Source organism: Ranitomeya imitator, chromosome 2, assembly GCF_032444005.1.
Source record: "Ranitomeya imitator isolate aRanImi1 chromosome 2, aRanImi1.pri, whole genome shotgun sequence".
Classification (NCBI taxonomy): domain Eukaryota; kingdom Metazoa; phylum Chordata; class Amphibia; order Anura; family Dendrobatidae; genus Ranitomeya; species Ranitomeya imitator.
Window position 1 is genome coordinate 338,654,766 of NC_091283.1, and position 23,761 is coordinate 338,678,526.

Genomic DNA, 23,761 nt, shown 5'->3' on the forward strand with positions numbered 1-23,761 from the left:
AAGGTCTCTCAGGGACCGGCAAAGGCAAAAGCAACCCACTAGCGTGGGAACAGCAAGGCTTAGCCCGCGCACAAATCCCACAGGACTGCACAAAAGAACGCACATCCCGCGACAAAGAAGGCCACCAAAAGGACCTACCAACCAAATCTCTGGTACCAAAAATCCCAGGATGGCCAGCCAACACAGAACAATGAACCTCAGAAATCACTTAACTAGTCCATCTATCAGGAACAAACAGTTTCCCCACTGGACAGCGGTCAGGTTTATCAGCCTGAAACTCCTGAAGAACCCGTCGTAAATCAGGGGAGATGGCAGAGAGAATCACCCCTTCGTCCAGAATGCCGACCGGCTCAAGAAACCCAGGGGAATCAGGAAAAAAACTCCTAGAGAGGGCATCCGCCTTAACATTCTTAGTACCAGGAATGTACGAGACCACAAAATCAAAACGGGTGAAAAACAGGGACCATTGAGCCTGTCTAGGATTCAGCCGTTTGGCAGACTCGAGGTAAATCAGATTCTTATGATCGGTCAGGACCACAATACGGTGCTTGGCCCCCTCAAGCCAATGTCGCCACTCCTCAAATGCCCACTTCATAGCCAACAACTCCCGATTGCCGACATCATAATTGCGTTCCGTAGGCGAAAACTTCCGAGAAAAGAAGGCACACGGTTTCATCAAGGAACCATCAGAATTCCTCTGAGACAAAACGGCCCCTGCCCCAATCTCAGACGCGTCAACCTCAACCTGAAATGGAAGAGAAACATCCGGCTGACGCAACACAGGGGTAGAATTAAATCAGCGTTTAAGCTCCTGAAAGGCAGAAACAGCCGCAGAGGACCAATTCGTCACATCAGCGCCTTTCTTCGTCAAATCAGTCAGAGGTTTAACCACACTGGAGAAGTTGGCAATGAAACGACGATAAAAATTAGCAAAGCCCAAGAATTTCTGAAGGCTCTTCACAGATGTGGGCTGAATCCAATCATGAATGGCCTGAACCTTAACCGGATCCATTTCTATAGATGCGGGAGAAAAAATGAAGCCCAAAAAAGAAACCTTCTGCACTCCAAAGAGGCACTTAGACCCCTTCACAAATAAAGCATTATTACGGAGGATCTGAAATACCATCCTGACCTGTTTCACATGAGACTCCCAATCATCGGAAAAAATCAAAATATCATCCAAATATACAACCATGAATTTATCAAGATAACTCCGAAAGATATCATGCATGAAGGATTGGAACACAGATGGAGCATTAGAGAGTCCGAATGGCATCACAAGGTATTCAAAATGGCCTTCGGGCGTATTAAATGCAGTTTTCCATTCGTCACCCTGCTTAATACGAATAAGATTATATGCCCCTCGAAGGTCAATCTTAGTAAAGCAGCTAGCCCCCTTAATCCTAGCAAACAAATCAGTAAGCAAAGGCAACGGGTATTGAAATTTGACCATGATCTTATTCAAGAGGCGATAATCAATACAGGGTCTCAAGGAGCCATCCTTCTTGGCAACAAAAAAAACCCTGCTCCCAATGGTGAAGAAGATGGTCGAATATGCCCCTTCTCCAAAGACTCCTTAATATAGCTCCGCATGGCGGCATGTTCTGGCACAGACAGGTTGAAAAGTCGGCCCTTAGGGAACTTACAACCTGGAATCAAGTCCATAGCACAATCACAGTCCCTATGTGGTGGAAGGGAACTGGATTTGGGCTCATCAAATACATCCTGGAAATCTGACAAAAACTCAGGAATTTCAGAAGAGGGGGAAGAGGAAATTGACATCAAAGGAACGTGACCATGAACCCCCTGACAACCCCAACTAGTCACAGACATAGATTTCCAATCTAACACCGGATTATGTAGCTGTAACCATAGAAAACCCAGCACAATATTATCATGCAAATTATGCAACACCAGAAAACGACAATCTTCCTGATGGGCTGGCGCCATGCGCATGGTCAGCTGTGTCCAAAACTGAGTTTTTTTTTGAGCCAACGGTGTAGCATCAATGCCCCTTAAAGGAATAGGATTCTGCAAAGGCTGCAAGGGGAAACCACAATGTCTGGCAAATTCTAAGTCCATTAAGTTCAGAGCGGCGCCTGAATCCACAAATGCCATAACAGAAAATGATGATAATGAGCAGATCAAGGTCACAGATAACAGAAATTTAGGTTGTACACTACTGATGGTAACAGAACTAGCGATTTTCTTTGTACGTTTAGGGCAATCAGAAATAATATGAGCAGAATCGCCGCAGTAAAAACACAACCTATTCTGACGCCTGAATCTTTGATGTTCAGCTTTAGACAAAATCCTATCACACTGTATAGGCTCAGGGCTCTGCTCAGAGGACAACGCCACAGTGTGCACAGCTCTGCACTCGCGCAAGCGCCGATCAATCTGAATGGCCAGAGACATAGAATCACTCAGACCAGCAGGCGTGGGGAACCCCACCATAACATCTTTAACGGATTCAGAAAGACCCTTTCTGAAAATTGCCGCCAAGGCATCCTCATTCCATTTAGTCAGTACAGACCATTTTCTAAATTTCTGGCAATACAATTCTGCCGCTTCTTGACCTTGACACAGGTCCAGCAAGATTTTCTCAGCTTGATCCACAGAATTAGGCTCATCATACAATAACCCCAATGCTTGAAAGAAAGAATCAACATTAAGCAAAGCAGGATTGCCAGTTTCCAGGGAAAATGCCCAATCCTGTGGGTCACCACGCAGCAGGGATATGATGATTTTAACCTGAATGGGATCACCAGAAGACCGGCGTCTCAATGCAAAAAACAGTTTACAGTTATTTTTGAAACTCAAAAATTTGGATCTGTCACCAAAGAATAACTCAGGAGTGGGACTCCTAGGTTCTAAGGCAGGAGTCTGAACAATATAATCTGAAATACCCTGTACCCTAGCAGCAAGCTGATCCACACGAGAAACTAACTCCTGAACACTCATGTTATTACTAGGTTCCGTAGCCACCCAGAGATAAAGAGGGAGGAACAGACCAAACAGGCTAAGGAAAAAAAATGGCTCAAAATCTTTCCTCCCTTCTTCTGAGATGCAATTAACTCATTGTGGGCCAGTTGTACTGTATGCTCAGGTGGCCTTGGAGCAGCATGAGACGTACTCTGGAGAAGGTGGTACCTGTACTGACCGCAAACCCTGAACCTAGCAGCGCAACTAGAAGTAGCCGTGGGGGTTACCTAACACTCCCTAGACCCCTCAACACAGCCTAAGAAATAACTACCCCTAAAGACAGAAACAGGAAACCTATCTTGCCTCAGAGAAAATCCCCAAAGGAAAGACAGCCCCCCACAAATGTTGACTATGAGAGGAGAGGGAAATAACATACGCAGAAATGAAATCAGGATTTAGCATAGGAGGCCATACTAGCTAAAAAGAAAGAATAGAACAGAGTACTATGCGGTCAGTAATAAAACACTGGAAAATATCCACCACAGAAAAATACAAAACACCACATCTGACTAAAGACATGGAGGGTATATCTGCATCTCCAGAGAAATAGCTTGGCTGCAAAAAATCCTTCACAGACTAAGCTGGACAAGACAAAAACATGAAAATGCACAGAACTATAAGGTCCACAGCAGGTGGACAGCAAAAACAAAGCCAGGACTTATCTTTGAAGAAAAGCACAGCAAACAGGAGAGACCAGAAGGGATGTGAATCCTCCAAAAACAATGGACAACTGGCACTGACTAAAGGATCAAGCAAGGCTATATACCCCAACCCAAATTGCAAAAAATAGATACACCTGATAAATGCTGCGATCCAACTACCGCAGCACTACCACTCATAACCACCGGAGGGAGCCTAAGAGCAGAATTCACAACACATATGCCAGGGTCAATATGTAACTCCCAGGAGGCGGACAGAGTCCTATTAGACCCGCTACAGTGCCTTGTGGTCACAGCAGGATGCCTGTGAGTCACAAAGCAAAATAAAAGTAAGCAAGGACCTGGTCAAGCTATTTGGCCAATGCATTGTTTGGGAAAACCCGTTATGGGCTGTTGTTTTTGAAGCTCCATTATGGCTGTTTTGTCAGGCCCCACCAACCCACCAAAATCCATGTCCCTCTATTGGTGCCAATCAGGACCGAGCTCGTGACGAAGGGGGAATGTGAAGGGAGAGTGGCAGCAGACCCGTGACCCCTAAATCAGCCCCAAGGTCCAGTCACGCCGCAGCTATAAGTGTTGGTGGTGCCAAGGCCCTGGACATGAAGCTGCCAACTTCCTCCTGACAGCTGAACACATGAACTGCGGGTATACTTGTCATGTGTCTATGTATGCGCAGCCAGTCTGCACCGCCACTACAGGTACTGACGGTACTGAACCCCAGCTGTGCAAGGTACTTGTTAACGAGTAGCAGATGGTAGCTTAGTGACTCTGGTACATGGGTCCCTTGATGCTGAGGATAACCCCAATGGACGGAACGTGGGGGTGGTATGCAAACATGGGGAACTTCAAGAGTACCTTAACGCGGAGGTTACGTTTTCCACCCGGTATGGAGATATAAGACATGTGGTGGGAGTGGTAAAGACTTTTCTGTATGGGACTGTATTGAAAAGTGACTTACCCCTGTTCTGGTCCCTGTTGGAGACCAGGGTTAATCCTCCCAAGGTATATGATACTCCAGGAATGGAACCCGAAGATCCTGAGTCAGGGATACCTGCTGTAGGTGTCACAGACATAGGGATACCGTGTAATCCCGATAGGTTTTACCTAGAGGTATTGGTAGGAGAGGTTAAGTAGACCCCAACGATCCCCGAGCTGGAAGTGTCCCCTGGTAAGTTCAGGACAGCTCAACTCCAGGATCTCACCTTTTCTCGGGCACAAGAAGCGGTTTTTGCCTGCATGGCTGACAACCAAGACCTATTGTATAGAGTTGACAAAATCCGGGATGAAGTAGTAGAACAACTGAAAGTGCCTCAATCCTACCATCGCACAGTGCTCGAAATGGCTCACACCCACATGCTGGGAGGGCACTTGAGGGCCAAAAAGACGCAGGAACACATACTGCAGTGTTTTTTTTTTGGCCTGGGATCTACGCAGAGGTCCAGAGGTAATGTGACACATGTCGGGAGTGCCAACTGACCTCACCCACACAAACGGTGGTTCCCCCCACATATGGGGTATTAGCGTACTTGGACAACAAATTTTGGGAAAATCGATGAATCCAGCAGGAATGTAGTAAAATCACAAAATGTATTTCTTCATTTTTTTAAAAAAAGGAAAGGGTTGTATCCTATGGTACACCATTTGTAAATAAGTTATAAATTCTTACAGCATTATGCACACATGGCAGCGTTCTTCCGACGCGTTTCGACTAACGTCTTAATCATGGTCATGTAAGTATCATAGTAACTAGGCTGCCCCATACTATCGAGTACTTGGGGCGGAGGGGCATTCATCCTGACTCTATCACACCTTCTGAGATGCCATGTTTGCTTTTGACAGCAGCAAAAAGCTAACATATTAACCACCTTCTTCTCCACGGTATTCACGTTGGAAAATGAAATGCTAGGTGAAATTCCAAGAAACAATGAAAACCCTATATTAAGGGTCACCAATCTAACCCAAGAAGAGGTGTGAAACCGGCTAAATAAGATTAAAATAGATAAATCTCCGGGTCCGGATGGCATACAACCACGAGTACTAAGAGAACTAAGTAATGTAATTGATAAACCATTATTTCTTATTTTTAGGGACTCTATAGCGACGGGGTCTGTTCCGCAGGACTGGCGCATAGCAAATGTGGTGCCAATATTCAAAAAGGGCTCTAAAAGTGAACCTGGAAATTATAGGCCAGTAAGTCTAACATGTATTGTTGGTAAAATATTTGAAGGGTTTCTGAGGGATGTTATTCTGGATTATCTCAATGAGAATAACTGTTTAACTCCATATCAGCATGGGTTTATGAGAAATCGCTCCTGTCAAACCAATCTAATCAGTTTTTATGAAGAGGTAAGCTATAGGCTGGACCACGGTGAGTCATTGGACGTGGTATATCTCGATTTTTCCAAAGCGTTTGATACCGTGCCGCACAAGAGGTTGGTACACAAAATGAGAATGTTTGGTCTGGGGGAAAATGTGTGTAAATGGGTTAGTAACTGGCTTAGTGATAGAAAGCAGAGGGTGGTTATAAATGGTATAGTCTCTAACTGGGTCGCTGTGACCAGTGGGGTACCGCAGGGGTCGGTATTGGGACCTGTTCTCTTCAACATATTCATTAATGATCTGGTAGAAGGTTTACACAGTAAAATATCGATATTTGCAGATGATGCAAAACTATGTAAAGCAGTTAATACAAGAGAAGATAGTATTCTGCTACAGATGGATCTGGATAAATTGGAAACTTGGGCTGAAAGGTGGCAGATGAGGTTTAACAATGATAAATGTAAGGTTATACACATGGGAAGAAGGAATCAATATCACCATTACACACTGAACGGGAAACCACTGGGTAAATCTGACAGGGAGAAGGACTTGGGGATCCTAGTTAATGATAAACTTACCTGGAGCAGCCAGTGCCAGGCAGCAGCTGCCAAGGCAAACAGGATAATGGGGTGCATTAAAAGAGGTCTGGATACACATGATGAGAGCATTATACTGCCTCTGTACAAATCCCTAGTTAGACCGCACATGGAGTACTGTGTCCAGTTTTGGGCACCGGTGCTCAGGAAGGATATAATGGAACTAGAGAGAGTACAAAGGAGGGCAACAAAATTAATAAAGGGGATGGGAGAACTACAATACCCAGATAGATTAGCGAAATTAGGATTATTTAGTCTAGAAAAAAGACGACTGAGGGGCGATCTAATAACCATGTATAAGTATATAAGGGGACAATACAAATATCTCGCTGAGGATCTGTTTATACCAAGGAAGGTGACGGGCACAAGGGGGCATTCTTTGCGTCTGGAGGAGAGAAGGTTTTCCCACCAACATAGAAGTAGATTCTTTACTGGGCAGTTAACTTACAGGGTTACAGTCTGTTTAGAAAGGATCGTAAAAATCGGAGAGGAGGAGGGGTTTGTCTCTATGTAAAGTCTTGTCTAAAGTCCACTTTAAGGGAGGATATTAGCGAAGTAAATGAGGATGTCGAGTCCATATGGGTCGAAATTCATGGAGGGAAAAATGGTAACAAAATTCTCATTGGGGTCTGTTACAAACCCCCAAATATAACAGAAACCATGGAAAGTCTACTTCTAAAGCAGATAGATGAAGCTGCAACCCATAATGAGGTCCTGGTTATGGGGGACTTTAACTACGCGGATATTAACTGGGAAACAGAAACCTGTGAAACCCATAAAGGCAACAGGTTTCTGCTAATAACCAAGAAAAATTATCTTTCACAATTGGTGCAGAATCCAACCAGAGGAGCAGCACTTTTAGACCTAATACTATCTAATAGACCTGACAGAATAACAAATCTGCAGGTGGTCGGGCATCTAGGAAATAGCGACCACAATATTGTACAGTTTCACCTGTCTTTCACTAGGGGGACTTGTCAGGGAGTCACAAAAACACTGAACTTTAGGAAGGCAAAGTTTGACCAGCTTAGAGATGCCCTTAATCTGGTAGACTGGGACAATATCCTCAGAACTAATAATACAGATAATAAATGGGAAATGTTTAAGAACATCCTAAATAGGCAGTGTAAGCGGTTTATACCTTGTGGGAATAAAAGGACTAGAAATAGGAAAAACCCAATGTGGCTAAACAAAGAAGTAAGACAGGCAATTAACAGTAAAAAGAAAGCATTTGCACTACTAAAGCAGGATGGCACCATTGAAGCTCTAAAAAACTATAGGGAGAAAAATACTTTATCTAAAAAACTAATTAAAGCTGCCAAAAAGGAAACAGAGAAGCACATTGCTAAGGAGAGTAAAACTAATCCCAAACTGTTCTTCAACTATATCAATAGTAAAAGAATAAAAACTGAAAATGTAGGCCCCTTAAAAAATAGTGAGGAAAGAATGGTTGTAGATGACGAGGAAAAAGCTAACATATTAAACACCTTCTTCTCCACGGTATTCACGGTGGAAAATGAAATACTAGGTGAAATCCCAAGAAACAATGAAAACCCTATATTAAGGGTCACCAATCTAACCCAAGAAGAGGTGCGACACCGGCTAAATAAGATTAAAATAGATAAATCTCCGGGTCCGGATGGCATACACCCACGAGTACTAAGAGAACTAAGTAATGTAATAGATAAACCATTATTTATTATTTTTAGGGACTCTATAGCGACAGGGTCTGTTCTGCAGGATTGGCGCATAGCAAATGTGGTGCCAATATTCAAAAAGGGCTCTAAAAGTGAACCTGGAAATTATAGGCCAGTAAGTCTAACCTCTATTGTTGGTAAAATATTTGAAGGGTTTCTGAGGGATGTTATTCTGGATTATCTCAATGAGAATAACTGTTTAACTCCATATCAGCATGGGTTTATGAGAAATCGCTCCTGTCAAACCAATCTAATCAGTTTTTATGAAGAGGTAAGCTATAGGCTGGACCACGGTGAGTCATTGGACGTGGTATATCTCGATTTTTCCAAAGCGTTTGATACCGTGCCGCACAAGAGGTTGGTACACAAAATGAGAATGCTTGGTCTGGGGGAAATTGTGTGTAAATGGGTTAGTAACTGGCTTAGTGATAGAAAGCAGAGGGTGGTTATAAATGGTATAGTCTCTAACTGGGTCGCTGTGACCAGTGGGGTACCGCAGGGGTCAGTATTGGGACCTGTTCTCTTCAACATATCAACATATTCATTAATGATCTGGTAGAAGGTTTACACAGTAAAATATCGATATTTGCAGATGATACAAAACTATGTAAAGCAGTTAATACAAGAGAAGATAGTATTCTGCTACAGATGGATCTGGATAAGTTGGAAACTTGGGCTGAAAGGTGGCAGATGAGGTTTAACAATGATAAATGTAAGGTTATACACATGGGAAGAAGGAATCAATGTCACCATTACACACTGAATGGGAAACCACTGGGTAAATCTGACAGGGAGAAGGACTTGGGGATCCTAGTTAATGATAAACTTACCTGGAGCAGCCAGTGCCAGGCAGCAGCTGCCAAGGCAAACAGGATCATGGGGTGCATTAAAAGAGGTCTGGATACACATGATGAGAGCATTATACTGCCTCTGTACAAATCCCTAGTTAGACCGCACATGGAGTACTGTGTCCAGTTTTGGGCACCGGTGCTCAGGAAGGATATAATGGAACTAGAGAGAGTACAAAGGAGGGCAACAAAATTAATAAAGGGGATGGGAGAACTACAATACCCAGATAGATTAGCGAAATTAGGATTATTTAGTCTAGAAAAAAGACGACTGAGGGGCGATCTAATAACCATGTATAAGTATATAAGGGGACAATACAAATATCTCGCTGAGGATCTGTTTATACCAAGGAAGGTGACGGGCACAAGGGGGCATTCTTTGCGTCTGGAGGAGAGAAGGTTTTTCCACCAACATAGAAGAGGATTCTTTACTGTTAGGGCAGTGAGAATCTGGAATTGCTTGCCTGAGGAGGTGGTGATGGCGAACTCAGTCGAGGGGTTCAAGAGAGGCCTGGATGTCTTCCTGGAGCAGAACAATATTGTATCATACAATTAGGTTCTGTAGAAGGACGTAGATCTGGGGATTTATTATGATGGAATATAGGCTGAACTGGATGGACAAATGTCTTTTTTCGGCCTTACTAACTATGTTACTATGTTACTATGTATGTTACTGTTAGGGCGGTGAGAATCTGGAATTGCTTGCCTGAGGAGGTGGTGATGGCGAACTCAGTCGAGGGGTTCAAGAGAGGCCTGGATGTCTTCCTGGAGCAGAACAATATTGTATCATACAATTATTAGGTTCTGTAGAAGGACGTAGATCTGGGGATTTATTATGATGGAATATAGGCTGAACTGGATGGACAAATGTCTTTTTTCGGCCTTACTAACTATGTTACTATGTTAATTGGTTAAACTGACGGGGTTTTTGTTGCAGCCGCCCCTGTGCCATCCCTGGGTGTACATCTATGTTCTGGGGCCCAAAGAGGTTTTTTTTTTTTAAACAAATGTTAATATTAAAAATTAACAGACTGTGTCGTCTGTTTTTGCATGTTTTTTTTTTCCTTTTTACAAGGATTGGTGCCAATTTTAGTTTTAAACACTTTAGTCCCTTAACCCCCCAGGACATTTTCAGTTTTTGCGCTTGTTTTTACTCACCTTGTTCCCAGAGCCATAACTTTTTTTATTTTTCTGTCAATATGGCCATATGAGGGCTTGGTTTTTTTTGCGTGATGAGTTGTACTTTTTAACGACACCATTGGTTTTACCTTATACTACACTGGAAAACAGAAAAAAAAAATCCAAGTGTGGTGAAACAGCAAAAAAAAGTGCAATTCCACAATTGTTTATTTATTTATTTTTTTACCATGTTCACCAAATTCTAAAATTGACATGCCATTATGATTCTCCAGATGATTACGGGTTTGTAGACACCATACATGAATATATTTTTTATTTTTAATTTAAGTGGTGAAAAAAAAATCAAACATTTGTTACATAAAAAAATTGTGTCATTTTCTGAGATCTGTAGCATTTCCATTTTTCGGGATCTGGTGCTGGGTGACGGCTTATTGTTTGCGTGCCGAGCTGACGTTTTTATTGATACAATTTTTGTGTAGATACAATGTTTTGATTGCTTGTTATTGCATTTTAATTCAATGTTGCGGTAACCCCAAAACATTTAATTCTGGCATTTGTACTTTATTTCTCATTACGCCGTTTACAGATCAGATGAATTATTTTTATATATTGGTAGATTAGGCGATAACGAGCGAAGTGATACCAAATATATGTATTTTTTGTTTTGAATGGGGTGGTAATTTAAACTTTTATATATACTTTTTATATTTTTAAAAACATTTTTGTATTTTATTTTACACTTGCTTCAATAGTCTCCATGGGAGACCAGTAGCTGGGATCATCTGATTGCTTGTGATACACAGAGCAGTGCTTCAGCAGAAATGTTCACTTGCTGTGAGCACCGAGGGCTGGCCCAGCGCTCAGAGCTATCCGGTAATCAGAGGCGTATGTAGGGGGGGCTGCTGGAGCATGTGCCCCGGGCGCAGCTGACAGGGGGGCGCAGTCGGGCCGCGGCGGTTCACAGTGTCTCCCCGGTGGCTGCATTCTGCCGCCCCCCGGACTGAGAGTTGGCTGTTCTCTGCACCGACTGTTAAGCTGACAGCCGACACAGAGAAGCTGCAGTGCGCCGGCTCCCAGGGATCAACTGTACTTGCATCTTACAGAAGTGAGTACAATTGAGGCTCTGACTGCCGGTCAAAGCGATGCGAGCAGCGTGATCAGATCATATGATCACGCTGCTGACGTCACTCGCCCGCGCTGCAGAGGTGAACACTGGTGGTAAGTGCTCCAGTGGAGCTGAAGTTACCGAAGATTAAGTGCATAGGGGGGAGAATTTGACTGGCCATTGGGGGATTTATTGGGTGGGGGGAGAATTTGAGTGGGGATGGGGGGATTTATTATGTGTGGGGAAAATTTGAGTTGGGATGGGGATTTATTATGTGTGGGGAGAATTGGAGTGGGGATGGGGGTGTTTAATGTGTGTGGGGAGAAATGGAGTGGGAATGGCAGTGTTTAATGTGTGTGGGGAGAATTGGGATGGGGATTTAATGTGTGAGAAGATTTGGAGTGGAGGTGGGGTTATTTATTGTGTGTGGGGATATTTGTAGGGAGGATGGGGGGATTTAATGTGTGGGGGAGATTTGAGGACACAAAATGAAGAGCAAAGGGGGAGATGGGGTCATGTACGAGGAAACAGTACAGGGGAATGGGGGGAATGTGTGAGGAAACAATATGGGAGAATGGGGGGCATGTATGAGGAAACAGTATGGGGGATTGGGGGCATGTATGAGGAAACAGTACAGGGGAATGGGGGGCTTGTATGAGGAAACAGTATGGGGAAAGGGGGGCATGTAACAGGAATCAGTATGGGGAATGAGGGAATGTATGAGAAAACAGTATGGGGGAATGGGGCATATATGAGGAAACAGTACAGGGGAATGGGGGCGTGTATGAGAAAACAGTACTGGGGAATGGGGGCATATATGACGAAACAGTAGGGGGGAATGGGGGGCATGTATGAGGAAACAGTATGGAGGAATGGGGGGCATGTACAAGGAAACAGTATGGGGAATGGGGGGCATGTACAAGGAAACAGTATGGGGAATGAGGGCATGTATGAGGAAACTGTACTGGGGAATGGGGGGCATGTATGAGGAAACAGTATGGGGGAATGGGGGGCATATATGAGGAAGCAGTATGGGGAGATGGGTGCAGACAGTATGGGGAGCAAACGGGGTAATATATGTGGATACAGTATGAGTAGTAGTTAAAAATGTATGTGAACAGCGTACGGGGAGTGAGGCTGATGGGATGTATGCAGACAGTATGGGGAGTCAGGTGAGCAGGCAGTATAGAAAGTGAGCTGGTTTTTATATGAGGAGACAGTATGGTGAACAGGGGGATGTGAGAAGAGACAGTATGAGGAGGGAGGAGAATAGTGTGAGGAGACGGTATGGGGGGTGAAAAGTGAGTGGGCACAGAATAGAAACTGAGTAGTGGGGGCATAGCATGCATGGACAGTGTAAGGATACAGCGAGGAGGGGATAGTATACCAAGGAGGGGGAGTGTTATGAGAGAGTACAGTATAAAGACTGGGCCCTATAGGGGGGACACAGTGTGAGAGGACAGTGTGAAGAGGGGGGCCGGTATGGAAAGGCGCGGTCAGTGTGAAGAGCATGTACCATAAGAGGGACAATGTGGGGGTCATATTTTGTGCAGACAATATAGTGAGGGGCAATTTCTTATTCAGGAGCATTATAATGACACTTGTATCTTTAACGGCATCATGTGGAGATTTTCTGCAAAAGAGTGGAGAAGATGGAAGTCTGCAGGGACGGCTGTGGATGCGAAAACTCATCATGGGGTCTGGACAAGATGAAGAAAAGAAGGAGAAGGACTCCAGAGACAACGTCACCTATATAGTACCTGGATATAAATGTTATTTGAGATATTAATTCTCATGTTTTTAGTTATGTTAAGGAGCATTAAAGGGGTTGTCAAGGTTTGTAATGAGTCTGCAGTGATTCTTTGTGACTACAGACTTCTGAATTCTCACAGTGTGCACTGCACGCTGTCAGGATTCTCTCTTGCTGGTGATTTACATAGATGCGGTCATGCGCTGACTAGACATATGTGGCCTCACTCAGTGAAAATGAGCTGAGCGATGCTGGGCACATCTAGTCGGAATGTGGTCAGAAGTATACAAATCGCATGCTTGTGCTGACATGACTGTGGGAGAATCCTAAAAGTGTGCAGTGCATGCGTTGTGAGAATTCAGAAGCTTGCGATGTCAGGATTCAGCTTTGCAGGTTCCAGTAGTCATCACATGGACACGTCACTCATATGTGGTTTTCATACTTATGGTCATGTGACAATGAGCTTCTCTTCCTTCTTCTCTCAGTATTTCACTGAACATTGAGAGCATTAGGGAGAGGAGCTCGTGGGTACATGAGAGTGCAAATCACATATGACCTTGGGGGGGGGGGGGTGCCAAACTGAATTCTTGTCCTGGGTGTCAGAAAACCTAGATACACCTGTGCCGGCAATGAGAACCACAGGGGTCTCCTGCAGACCCCTGGTTGCCATGCCAACCCATCGGTAACCCGCAATCATGTTAGTGACGCGCTTCCGGCGCAATCGTGTTAAATGCTGCTCTCAGAGATTGACAGCATCATTTAACAGGTTAACAGCTGTGAGTGGATCACGATTCCACAAGTGGCTGTTAGGGGAACAAGTCAGCTGTTGAAATCAGCTGACATACAGTACAGACCAAAAGTTTGGACACACCTTCTCATTTAAAGATTTTTCTGTATTTTCATGACTATGAAAATTGTAAATTCACACTGAAGACATCAAAACTATGAATTAGCACATGTGGAATTACGGTATATACTTAACAAAAAAGTGTGGAACAACTGAAATTATGTCTTATATTCTAGGTTCTTCAAAGTAGCCACCTTTTGCTTTGATGACTTCTTTGCACACTCTTGGCATTCTCTTGATGAGCTTCAAGAGGTAGTCACCGGAAATGGTTTTCACTTCACAGGTGTGCCCTGTCAGGTTTAATAAGTGGGAGTTCTTGCCTTATAAATGGTGTTGGGACCATCAGTTGTGTTGTGCAGAAGTCTGGTAGATACACAGCTGATAGTCCTACTGAATAGACTGTTAGAATTTGTATTATGGCAAGAAAAAAGCAGCTAAGTAAAGAAAAACTAGTGGCCACTAGTTTTTACTTTAAGAAATGAAGGACAGTCAGTCCGAAAAATTGGGAAAACTTTGAAAGTGTACCCAAGTGCAGTGGCAAAAACCATCAAGCGCTACAAAGAAATTGGCTCACATGAGGACCGCCCCAGGAAAGGAAGACCAAGATTCACCTCTGCTTCTGATGATAAGTTTATCCGAGTCACCAGCCTCAGAAATCGCAGGTTAACAGCAGCACAGATTAGAGACCAGGTCAATGCCACACAGAGTTCTAGCAGCAGACACATGTCTACAACAACTGTTAAGAGGAGACTTTGTGCAGCAGGCCTTCATGGTAAAATAGCTGCTTGGAAACCACTGCTAAGGAAAGGCAACGAGCAGAAGAGACTTGTTTGGGCTAAAGAACACAAGGAGCGGACATTAGACCAGTGGAAATCTGTGCTTTGGTCTGATGAGTCCAAATTTAAGATCTTTGGTTCCAACCACCGTGTCTTTGTGCGACGCAGAAAAGATGAACGGATGGACTCTACATGTCTGGTTCCCACCGTGAAGCATGGAGGAGGTGTGATAGTGTGGGGGTGCTTTGCTGGTAACACTTTTGGGGATTTATTCAAAATTGAAGGCATACTGAATCAGCATGGCTGCCACAGCATTTTGCAGCGGCATGCTATTCCATCTGGTTTGCGCTTAGTTGGACCATCATTTATTTTTCAACAGGACAATGACCCCAAACACACCTCCAGGGTGTCTAAGTGCTATTTGACCAAGAAGGAGAGTGATGGGGTGCAGTCACCAGACCTGAACCCAATCGAGATTATTTGGGGTGAGCTGGACCGCAGAGTGAAGGCAAAAGGGCCAATAAGTGCTAAGCATCTCTGGGAACTCCTTCAAGATTGTTGGAAGACCATTCCCGGTGACTACCTCTTGAAGCTCATCAAGAGAATGCAAGGAGTGTGCAAAGCAGTCATAAAAGCAAAAGCTGGCTTCTTTGAAGAACCTAGAATATAAGACATATTTTCAGTTGTTTCCCACTTTTTTGTTAAGTATATAATTCCACATGTGTTAATTCATAGTTTTGATGCCTTCAGTGTGAATTTACAATTTTCATAGTCATGAAAATACAGAAAAATCTTTAAATGAGAAGGTGTGTCATAACTTTTGGTCTGTACTGTATGCTGGCAAAGATGTACGACGCATGTTGTGAAGGGGTTAATATCTGTTTGTTTTTTTTCTGGTGTTTTCCTTGTAATATAGGAAAGCCTAAGGGGAGAAATAAACCCCATAAAACACTGTATGTACATGGAGACTTTGGTATCAGATAACTTCTGTCTGTGGTGTTTGCACAAACAAAAAAGCTTTTATTCAAGCCTCAAACTTCTGTGTGTGAATCAGACGGGAAACCTTCATATAGGCGGCCGGTGGTGTTGGAGTCAGTGACGGCCTCTGGACACATATGTTTCTAGAGCCGCAGTAGAAGAGGAAGATGTCGTCCTCATCATGAAGTAGTTATTTCTCCTGTCACGTGTAATGAATATCTCCTTCATTGTTGCTAATATCGATTCCAGTGTCGGTAAGGCTACTTTCACACATCAGGTTTTCAGTGTCAGGCTAAATCCGGCTAATTTTCAAAAAACCGGATCAGGCGAATGTTGACGCCAGATCAGTTTTTTTTCCCATAGATTTGTATTAGTGCCGGATTGCACCAGATGACATTGCGTTTCGTCCGGTTTTCGCTGGATCCGGCAAATCTGCCGCTTCCAGTTTCTTGAAAAAACATTCACTGCAACGTTTTTTGTCTCCAGCGCTTCCGGCTGTTTGCTAGAATAGAAGCCTATGGGAGCCGTAAGGTGCCGGATCCGGAAAAAGGCGGATCCGGCGGCCTGATCCGGTTTTTTTATCCAATAATCTAGATAGGCTAGCCGGATCCGTCAAAAAAAATGGATCCATCGCATCAGTTTTTCACAAACTGCGCCGGATCCAGTTTTTTCAACATTCGCCGGATTTAGCCTGACACTGAAAACCTGATGTGTGAAAGTAGCCTAAATAACACGAGAATTAGCATTATGGAAGATGACTTTATGAGAAACCTATTCAGCTGCCGACTCCGAGGAAGAAACTGCTTGTTGTCTATGGCCTAAATATATAGGTTTTATTAGTAGATGTAAAGAAGAAAACTAAATAAAAAATATCTCCTCTTATGCTTCCTTTATTATCTACAGTAATTTTATTATTACACAGGATTTTTATGATGTTACATCGGCTCCTCTTCTTCTCATTCAGAAGATGGCTGAGAGGATATTACACCTCACCCTAGAGATCCTCTTCTGGCTTACTGGAGAGGTGAGAGATTCTGATGACGTCACATTACATCATTCTTATCTATGGGAATAACAGATGGACAGAACTGGAGAGGTGAGGACTCTGGAAATGTCTGTAGTGAGATTTATTAATGTGTCTCTCCATAACCAGGATTACACAGTAGTGAAGAAAACCTCTAGTGAGCGCTGTCAGGACCCTGTGTCTGAGGGATGGGGAAGACCCCTGAGCCCAATCACGGGGCCTCCACCTCACCCCCTGATACATGAGGACATTAATGACCAAAAGATCCTAGAACTCACCTACAAGATGATTGAGCTGCTGACTGAAGAGGTGACACTGCTGGGAATGCTGGGACATTATACAGTAATGCTATGAAGGGATCGGGGGGATAATGGTATTATTGTATGTGTCAGGTTCCTATAAGAAGTCAGTATGTCTCCATCTATTTCTCCATGGAGGAGTGGGAATATTTAAAAGGACACAAAGATCTGTACAAGGACGTCATGATGAAGGTTCCCCAGCCCCTCACATCACCAGGTAATAGACAGGACTCAATACACACAGCCTATAATTATCTGTATATAAAGAATGAATTCAGTCCCTGTATGTGTTTCTTCCAGATCTATCCTGTAAGAGGACAACACCAGAGAGATGTCCCCGTCCTCTTCTTCCACAGGACTGTAAACAAGAAGATCCCAATGTTCCTCAGGATCATCAGGTAGATGGAGAGAAGGTGTCATGAGATCTCCCCATGATGTGTAGACGGCTGTGAAGGTCTTGTACTCAGCCTTGTTTTATCCACCAGTTTTATATGTTTTATACGTGTGTAATAAGACCGGAGGAGATGGCAGGATTAGAGCTGATCATAGATGTGACTTCTCCATCTGTCTGTGACTTTTACAATATTTGTTTCAGGGCGAATATCTGACCCATATTATCTGACCAATATAAATTACCAAAATTGCCAGTCCATCACAGCCTGTAGTTTGGCAGGATCCATAGCCAATCCCTGGGCGGAGATTATATAGCTGAGGAAAGGTAAAGACTCCTGCTCAAACATACACTTCTCCAACTTGGCATAGTGGGAGTTTGCCCGTAGGAGGTTGAAGACTTTGCAAACATCTCTCCGGTGGGAGTCAATATCTGGAGAGTAGATGAGAATATCATCCAGATAGACTACGACCGAGGTGGAAAGCATATCCCGGAAGATGTCATTCACAAAGTCTTGGAAAACGGCTGGGGCATTACAGAGCCCGAAGGGCATCACCAGATATTCATAGTGCCCATCCCTGGTGTTAAAAGCCGTCTTCCATTCGTCCCCCTCACGGATGCGAATCAGGCTGTAAGCACCCCGCAGATCTAATTTAGTAAACACCCTTGCTCCCCGAAGCCTATCAAAGAGCTCAGATATCAAGGGCAAAGGATACTTATTCTTAACGGTGATAGCGTTAAGACCCCTGTAGTCTATGCATGGACGTAGTTCCCCATTCTTCTCCACGAAGAAGAACCCAGCCCCAGCAGGTGACACTTACTTCCTGATGAACCCTCTTGCCAGATTCTCTTGAATGTACCGAGACATTGCCTCCGTCTCCGGGAGAGATAACGGATAAACTCGACCCCGGGGAGGCTCAGCACCAGGCAAGAGATCAATAGGACAGTCATAGGGGCGATGGGGCGGAAGGGTCTCCGCCGCCTTTTTGTAGAACACGTCTGCATAAGACCAATATTGCTTGGGGAGAGAGGATAGATCTGCGGGTACCTCTGTAGTAGCAACCTGAACGCACTCCCTCTGACACCTACCCCCACAAGATTCACCCCATCCCATAATTCTGCCTGAGGACCACTCGATATGAGGAGAGTGGTACCGTAGCCAAGGTATCCCCAACAGGACCTCATCAATTCCCTCAGGAATGACGAGCAGAGATATAATCTCCTGATGGAATGGCGACATGGACAGAGTAAAAGGGATGGTCTGGTGTGTTATCTGTGAGGGCAGTGTCGACCCATTCACCACTCGTACCGTTACTGGTTGAGCTAGCATAACCAGGTGTATTGCGTGACGTTGGGCGAAGGCAGAAGACATAAAATTGCCCTCCGCCCCAGAATCCACGCAGAGCTCTACCGAGTGGGAGGATGAGCCTATAACAATTGTCCCCTTAAAGGACAATTTGTAGGCAAACGTCGCCGTGTCTAGGGTACCTCCACCTACTACCACTAGACGCTGACGTTTCCTCGACCGCTGAGGACATCTGGTGGCAAGATGTCCTGACTGCTGGCAAACATGACAGACCTTGAGTACACAAGCGGTCCGGGACTTAGATCCCGCTCGTGACACTTCCATGGCCTCATGTGACTCAGGAACCTGGACCGGAGATTCCAGAGGTTTGGCGAAGGTGGGAGCCAGCCGAAACCTCTGCCTACACTGGGCTCGCTCTAACCTCCGCTCGTTAAAACGAAGGTCAATTCGAGTAGAGACAGTTATTAACTCCTCCAGTGTGGCAGGAATCTCCCTAGTTGCCAGAGCGTCCTTAACGTGATCAGCCAGGCCCCTCCAAAATATGGGGATAAGGGCTTTATCCGACCACTTCAGCTCAGAAGCTAAAGCACGAAAGTGGACGGAAAAATGGCTGACCAAGGACTCACCCTGAGTTAGTGCCAGCAGTTGGAGCGCCATGTCTTGGGTGACTTGAGGTCCTAAAAAGACCTGTTTCAGAGTGCTCAGGAACAGCAGAGCACTCTGCACCACATGATCGCCACGCTCCCACAGCGGCGTAGCCCATTCCAATGCCCTGTCCGACAAGAGAGACACTATAAATCCCACCTTATCCCGCTCTTTGGGAAAACGTGCAGCCAGGAGCTCGAGGTGAATAGAGCACTGACTCACGAATCCCCTACAAGATTTGCTATCTCCAGAAAATTTTTCTGGCAGCGGGAGGCGAGATAATATCGCAACAGGGGTGGCAGTGGACAAGGTTGCTGCAGCCACGCTAGCACCCTGTACAGCAACTGCGGTAACATCCTCAGCTGAGGTTGAGCTCTCGAGAGCCGCCAACCTACCCTCCAGCTGCTGGATATACCGCAAAGATTGCTGAATGTCAGCTATTTACTAGCCAGACCCTGGCGCTAGTATTCTGTTAGGGCTAGCGGAACGCACCGAGTAAATAGAGATGTTTTTAATGATATTGGTGCGTTCGCAGCCCGGGGTCCACCGTGCAGGAGTACCTGCTGCTAGCAAAAGGCGGAACTATATGGCGGTATGGACTAACTCCGTTAATTCACCGAGTAGCCGTGAAAGAAAAAAAGAAAAACACTGTGCCCTGTTAGACTCCACAGAGGCACAGGCTAACTGCCCAAACAGAGAGCAGTCAGTGGTCAGGCATGCACACAAAACTCCTCGCCGGAGGTGCCAGCATTCTAGGGGCTTATTTCAGCCAGGTCCTTGAATACAATCAAACACAAACTCCTCGCCGGAGGTGCCAGCATTCTAGGAGCTTATTTCAGCCGGGTCCTTGTACACACTCTCACGTGACCACACTGGCGCAGAGCACATAACAAAAGACAATACTAGCGCATGGCCGTGCGGCCATGCGAGCCTTAAATAGCTGCAGCAAGTAAAAGACCTTCCTAGAAGGACCAATGAGAGACTGCCATACCTGAGCATGTGATCCTAGATCTCCACTGAGAGATCTTGCCCTGGGCATGCTCAGTGTGTGCAAAAAATGACTAAAAGGCACACACATACACTATATCAACGGTATACATAAAATAAAGGAATAAAATAATAATATAGATACTAAAATACTTCCTATAAAATCGATATATATAGTGCACGAAGTGTGTGACACAAAGAAAGTGGAGCCCACTCAATATATAGAGAACACCAAAACCTAAAGCAAGGATCAAAGAAAAGAAGAGAAGGACCACCCGGCTAGGATATGCAATTATTCAAATTTATTATTCATTACAGTAACAAATGGTAATACAAGAATATAAAAGATCTTTTATATTCTTGTATTACCATTTGTTACTGTAATAAATAATAAATTTGAATAATTGCATATCCTAGCCGGGTGGTCCTTCTCTTCTTTTCTTTGATCCTTGCTTTAGGTTTTGGTGTTCTCAGTGTGTGCAAAGCAGGACTTAGTCCTAGCACCTACAGGACCTTCCTGAAAGGACCAATGGACTTAGCTGCAGTATCTGACCATGTGACCCTCAATCTCCACTGAGAGATCTTACTCTGGGCATGGTCAGAACGTGAAATGCAGGACTTAGTCCCAGAAGCGTCTGCTCGCCGCTGCCCAGCACTGACTTCAATGGCAGAAGCAGGAAATGCAGCAGTAACTCTTTGCACAGAGTCAGACTGAGCGAGACGCTGGGACCGACGTCTCTGCTGAGCAGGCTCCACTGCGGCAGGAGAAAAATGGGAGACCGCAGCGGAGATGGCCCGAGATTCCCCCTGTGCAGAGGCAGGAGCTCGACCCCTAACACCCTTATCCCAACCCTAACCCAAACATGCCCCTAACCGTAGTCCCAACCCTAGCCACACCCCTAATCCTAATCCCAACTGTAAACGTAATCCCATCTCTATCCCCAACCCTAACACTAACTTTAGCCCCAACCCTAACCCTATCTTTAGCTCTAACACTAATGGGAACATGGAAATAAATAAAAAAATTTTTTATTATTTTTCCCTAACTAAGGGGGTGAAAAAGGGGGGGTTTGATTTACTATTTATAGCGGGTTTTTATAGCGGGTTTTTGTTTGGCAGCTGTCACACACTTAAAGATGCTTTTTGTTGCAAACAATAGTTTTTACATCACCACATTTTGAGAGCTATAATTTTTCCATATTTTGGTCCACAGAGTCATGTGAGGTCTTGTTTTTTACTGGACGAGTTGATGTTTTTATTGGTACCATTTTCAGGCACATGACATTTTTTGATCGCTATTTATTATGATTTTTGGGAGGCAGAATGGACAAAAACCATCAATTAATGAATTTCTGTTGGGTGGGGCATTTATACCGTTCCGCATGTGGTAAAATTGATAAAGCAGTTTTATTCTTCGGGTCAGTACGACTACAGCAATACCTCATTTACATCTTTTTTATGTTTTGTCGCTTTTATACAATAAAAGCTATTTTATATAAAAAAAATAATTATTTTTGCATCGCTTTATTCTGAGGGCTATAACTTTTTTTATTTTTGCTGATGATGCTGTATGGCGGCTCGTTTTTTGCGGGACAAGATGATGTTTTCTGCGGTACCATGTTTATTTATATCCGTCTTTTTGATCGCATGCTATTCCACTCTTTGTTCGGTGGAATTATGATAAAGCATTGTTTTTTGCCTCCCTCGTTTTTTTTTTTTTTTTTTTTTACGGTGTTCACTAAAGGGATTAAAGGGAATCTGTCACCTAATTTTGGCCTTATAAACTGCTGCCACCGCCATCAGGGGCTTATCTACAGCATTCTGTAATGATGTAGATAAGCCCCCTATGTAACCTGAAAGATAAGAAAAACAAGTTAGATTATACTCACATAGGGGCGGTCCAGGTGCGGTCCGGTCCGATGGGTGTCATGGTCCGGGCCCGGCAACTCCCATCTTCATACAATGACGTCCTCTTCTTTGCTTCCTGTCGCAGCTCCTGCGCAGGCGTACTTTATCTGCTCTGTTGAGGGCAGAGCAAAGTACAACAGTGCGCAGGCACCAGGAAAGGTTAGGGAGGCCCAGCGCCTGCGCACAGCATTGTCCCATTGTCTGACAGGCAGTGTTGGAGGCTTGTCAGCGCCTGCTCTCAGGAGGTACTGACAAACCACCTCAATGCAGGACCCGGTAGGACCCCGCGGCCATCTTGAATCCTGCTGGGAGGAGACCCTCGGAACAAAGCGATCACATCACGTTGTTCTGAAGGACTCAGGGAAGCACGCAGGAAGCCCCCTCCCTGCGGGATGCTTCCCTATGCCACCGGAACGCTGCGATCTTGTTTGATCACAGTGTTTCGGGGGTTAAGGTGACGGGAGAGGTCCGTGACCGCTCCTGGCACTTAGTCCCAGGTGTCAGCTGTGAGAATCAGCTGACACCTGGCCGCGATCGGCCACGCTCCCCCCGTGAGCGCGGCTGATCGCGTATGACGTACTATCCCGTCGATGGTCATACGGGCCCAAGTCACTTCGACGGGATAGTACGTTGGATGTCAGAAAGGGGTTAAAATCTAAAATGTTGGCATACTGAAATGTATGTTTAGTAAATGCACACAATACTTGGTCGGGACTCCTTTGGCATCAATTACTGCATCAATGCGGCGTGGCATGGAGGCGATCAGCCTGTGGCACTGCTGAGATGTTATGGAAGCCCTGGTTGCTTTGGTAGCAGCCTTTATCTCGGCTGCATTGATTATCTATGGGGTTAAGTTCAGGCGAGTTTGCTGGCCAATCAAGCACAGTGATACTGTTTTTAAACCAGGAATTGGTAGTTTTGGCCATGTGTGTGTACGGGTTGGCTGATTGCACTAAATAAAATATAAAATAAAGTACAATTGCAACCCGGGGTCCACCGTTCAGACATGAACCTGCTGCTAGTATGAACAATGACGGAAACAAAACAGCGACTGTTATCTTAAACACACTGTGTTACTGTAACACCACACAGTGTGATAGGAACTCTGAGTACCAAGCTCAGTTACTTCACAGAGAGATACTGCACTAAGAAAGCAAAGTACAATACCCTGTTACCTTCACAGAAAGGAAGCATAAGGGTTGAGCTTGCTCTATAATAATAATCTTTATTTTTATATAGTGCTAACATATTCCGCAGCATTTTACAGTTTGCACACATTATCATCTCTGCCCCCGATGGGGCTCACAATCTAAATTCCCTATCAGTATGTCTTTGGAATATGGGAGGAAACTGGAGAACCAGGAGGAAACCCACGCAAACACGGGGAGAACATACAAACTCCTTGCAGATCTTGTCCTTGGTAGGATTTGAACCCAGGACCCCAGCGCTGCAAGGCTGCAGTGCTAACCACTGAGCTTGCTCTGTAACTGAACTGTGCTAA

The 23,761-nt window shown here is 44.7% G+C and overlaps 1 protein-coding gene across 1 annotated transcript in view; it reads left to right on the forward strand.

The window, feature by feature from the left end:
- The first annotated feature begins 15,536 nt into the window (after positions 1–15,536).
- The window catches only part of LOC138663653 (zinc finger protein 773-like), a 67,161-nt gene continuing 58,936 nt past the window's right edge, over positions 15,537–23,761 (forward strand). The window contains exons 1-4 of the mRNA XM_069749933.1: positions 15,537–16,724; positions 16,854–17,033; positions 17,117–17,240; positions 17,324–17,421. Coding sequence (XP_069606034.1) covers positions 16,668–16,724; positions 16,854–17,033; positions 17,117–17,240; positions 17,324–17,421 — 459 coding nt within the window. The 5' untranslated portion in view covers positions 15,537–16,667. The remainder of the gene's footprint in view (positions 16,725–16,853; positions 17,034–17,116; positions 17,241–17,323; positions 17,422–23,761) is intronic.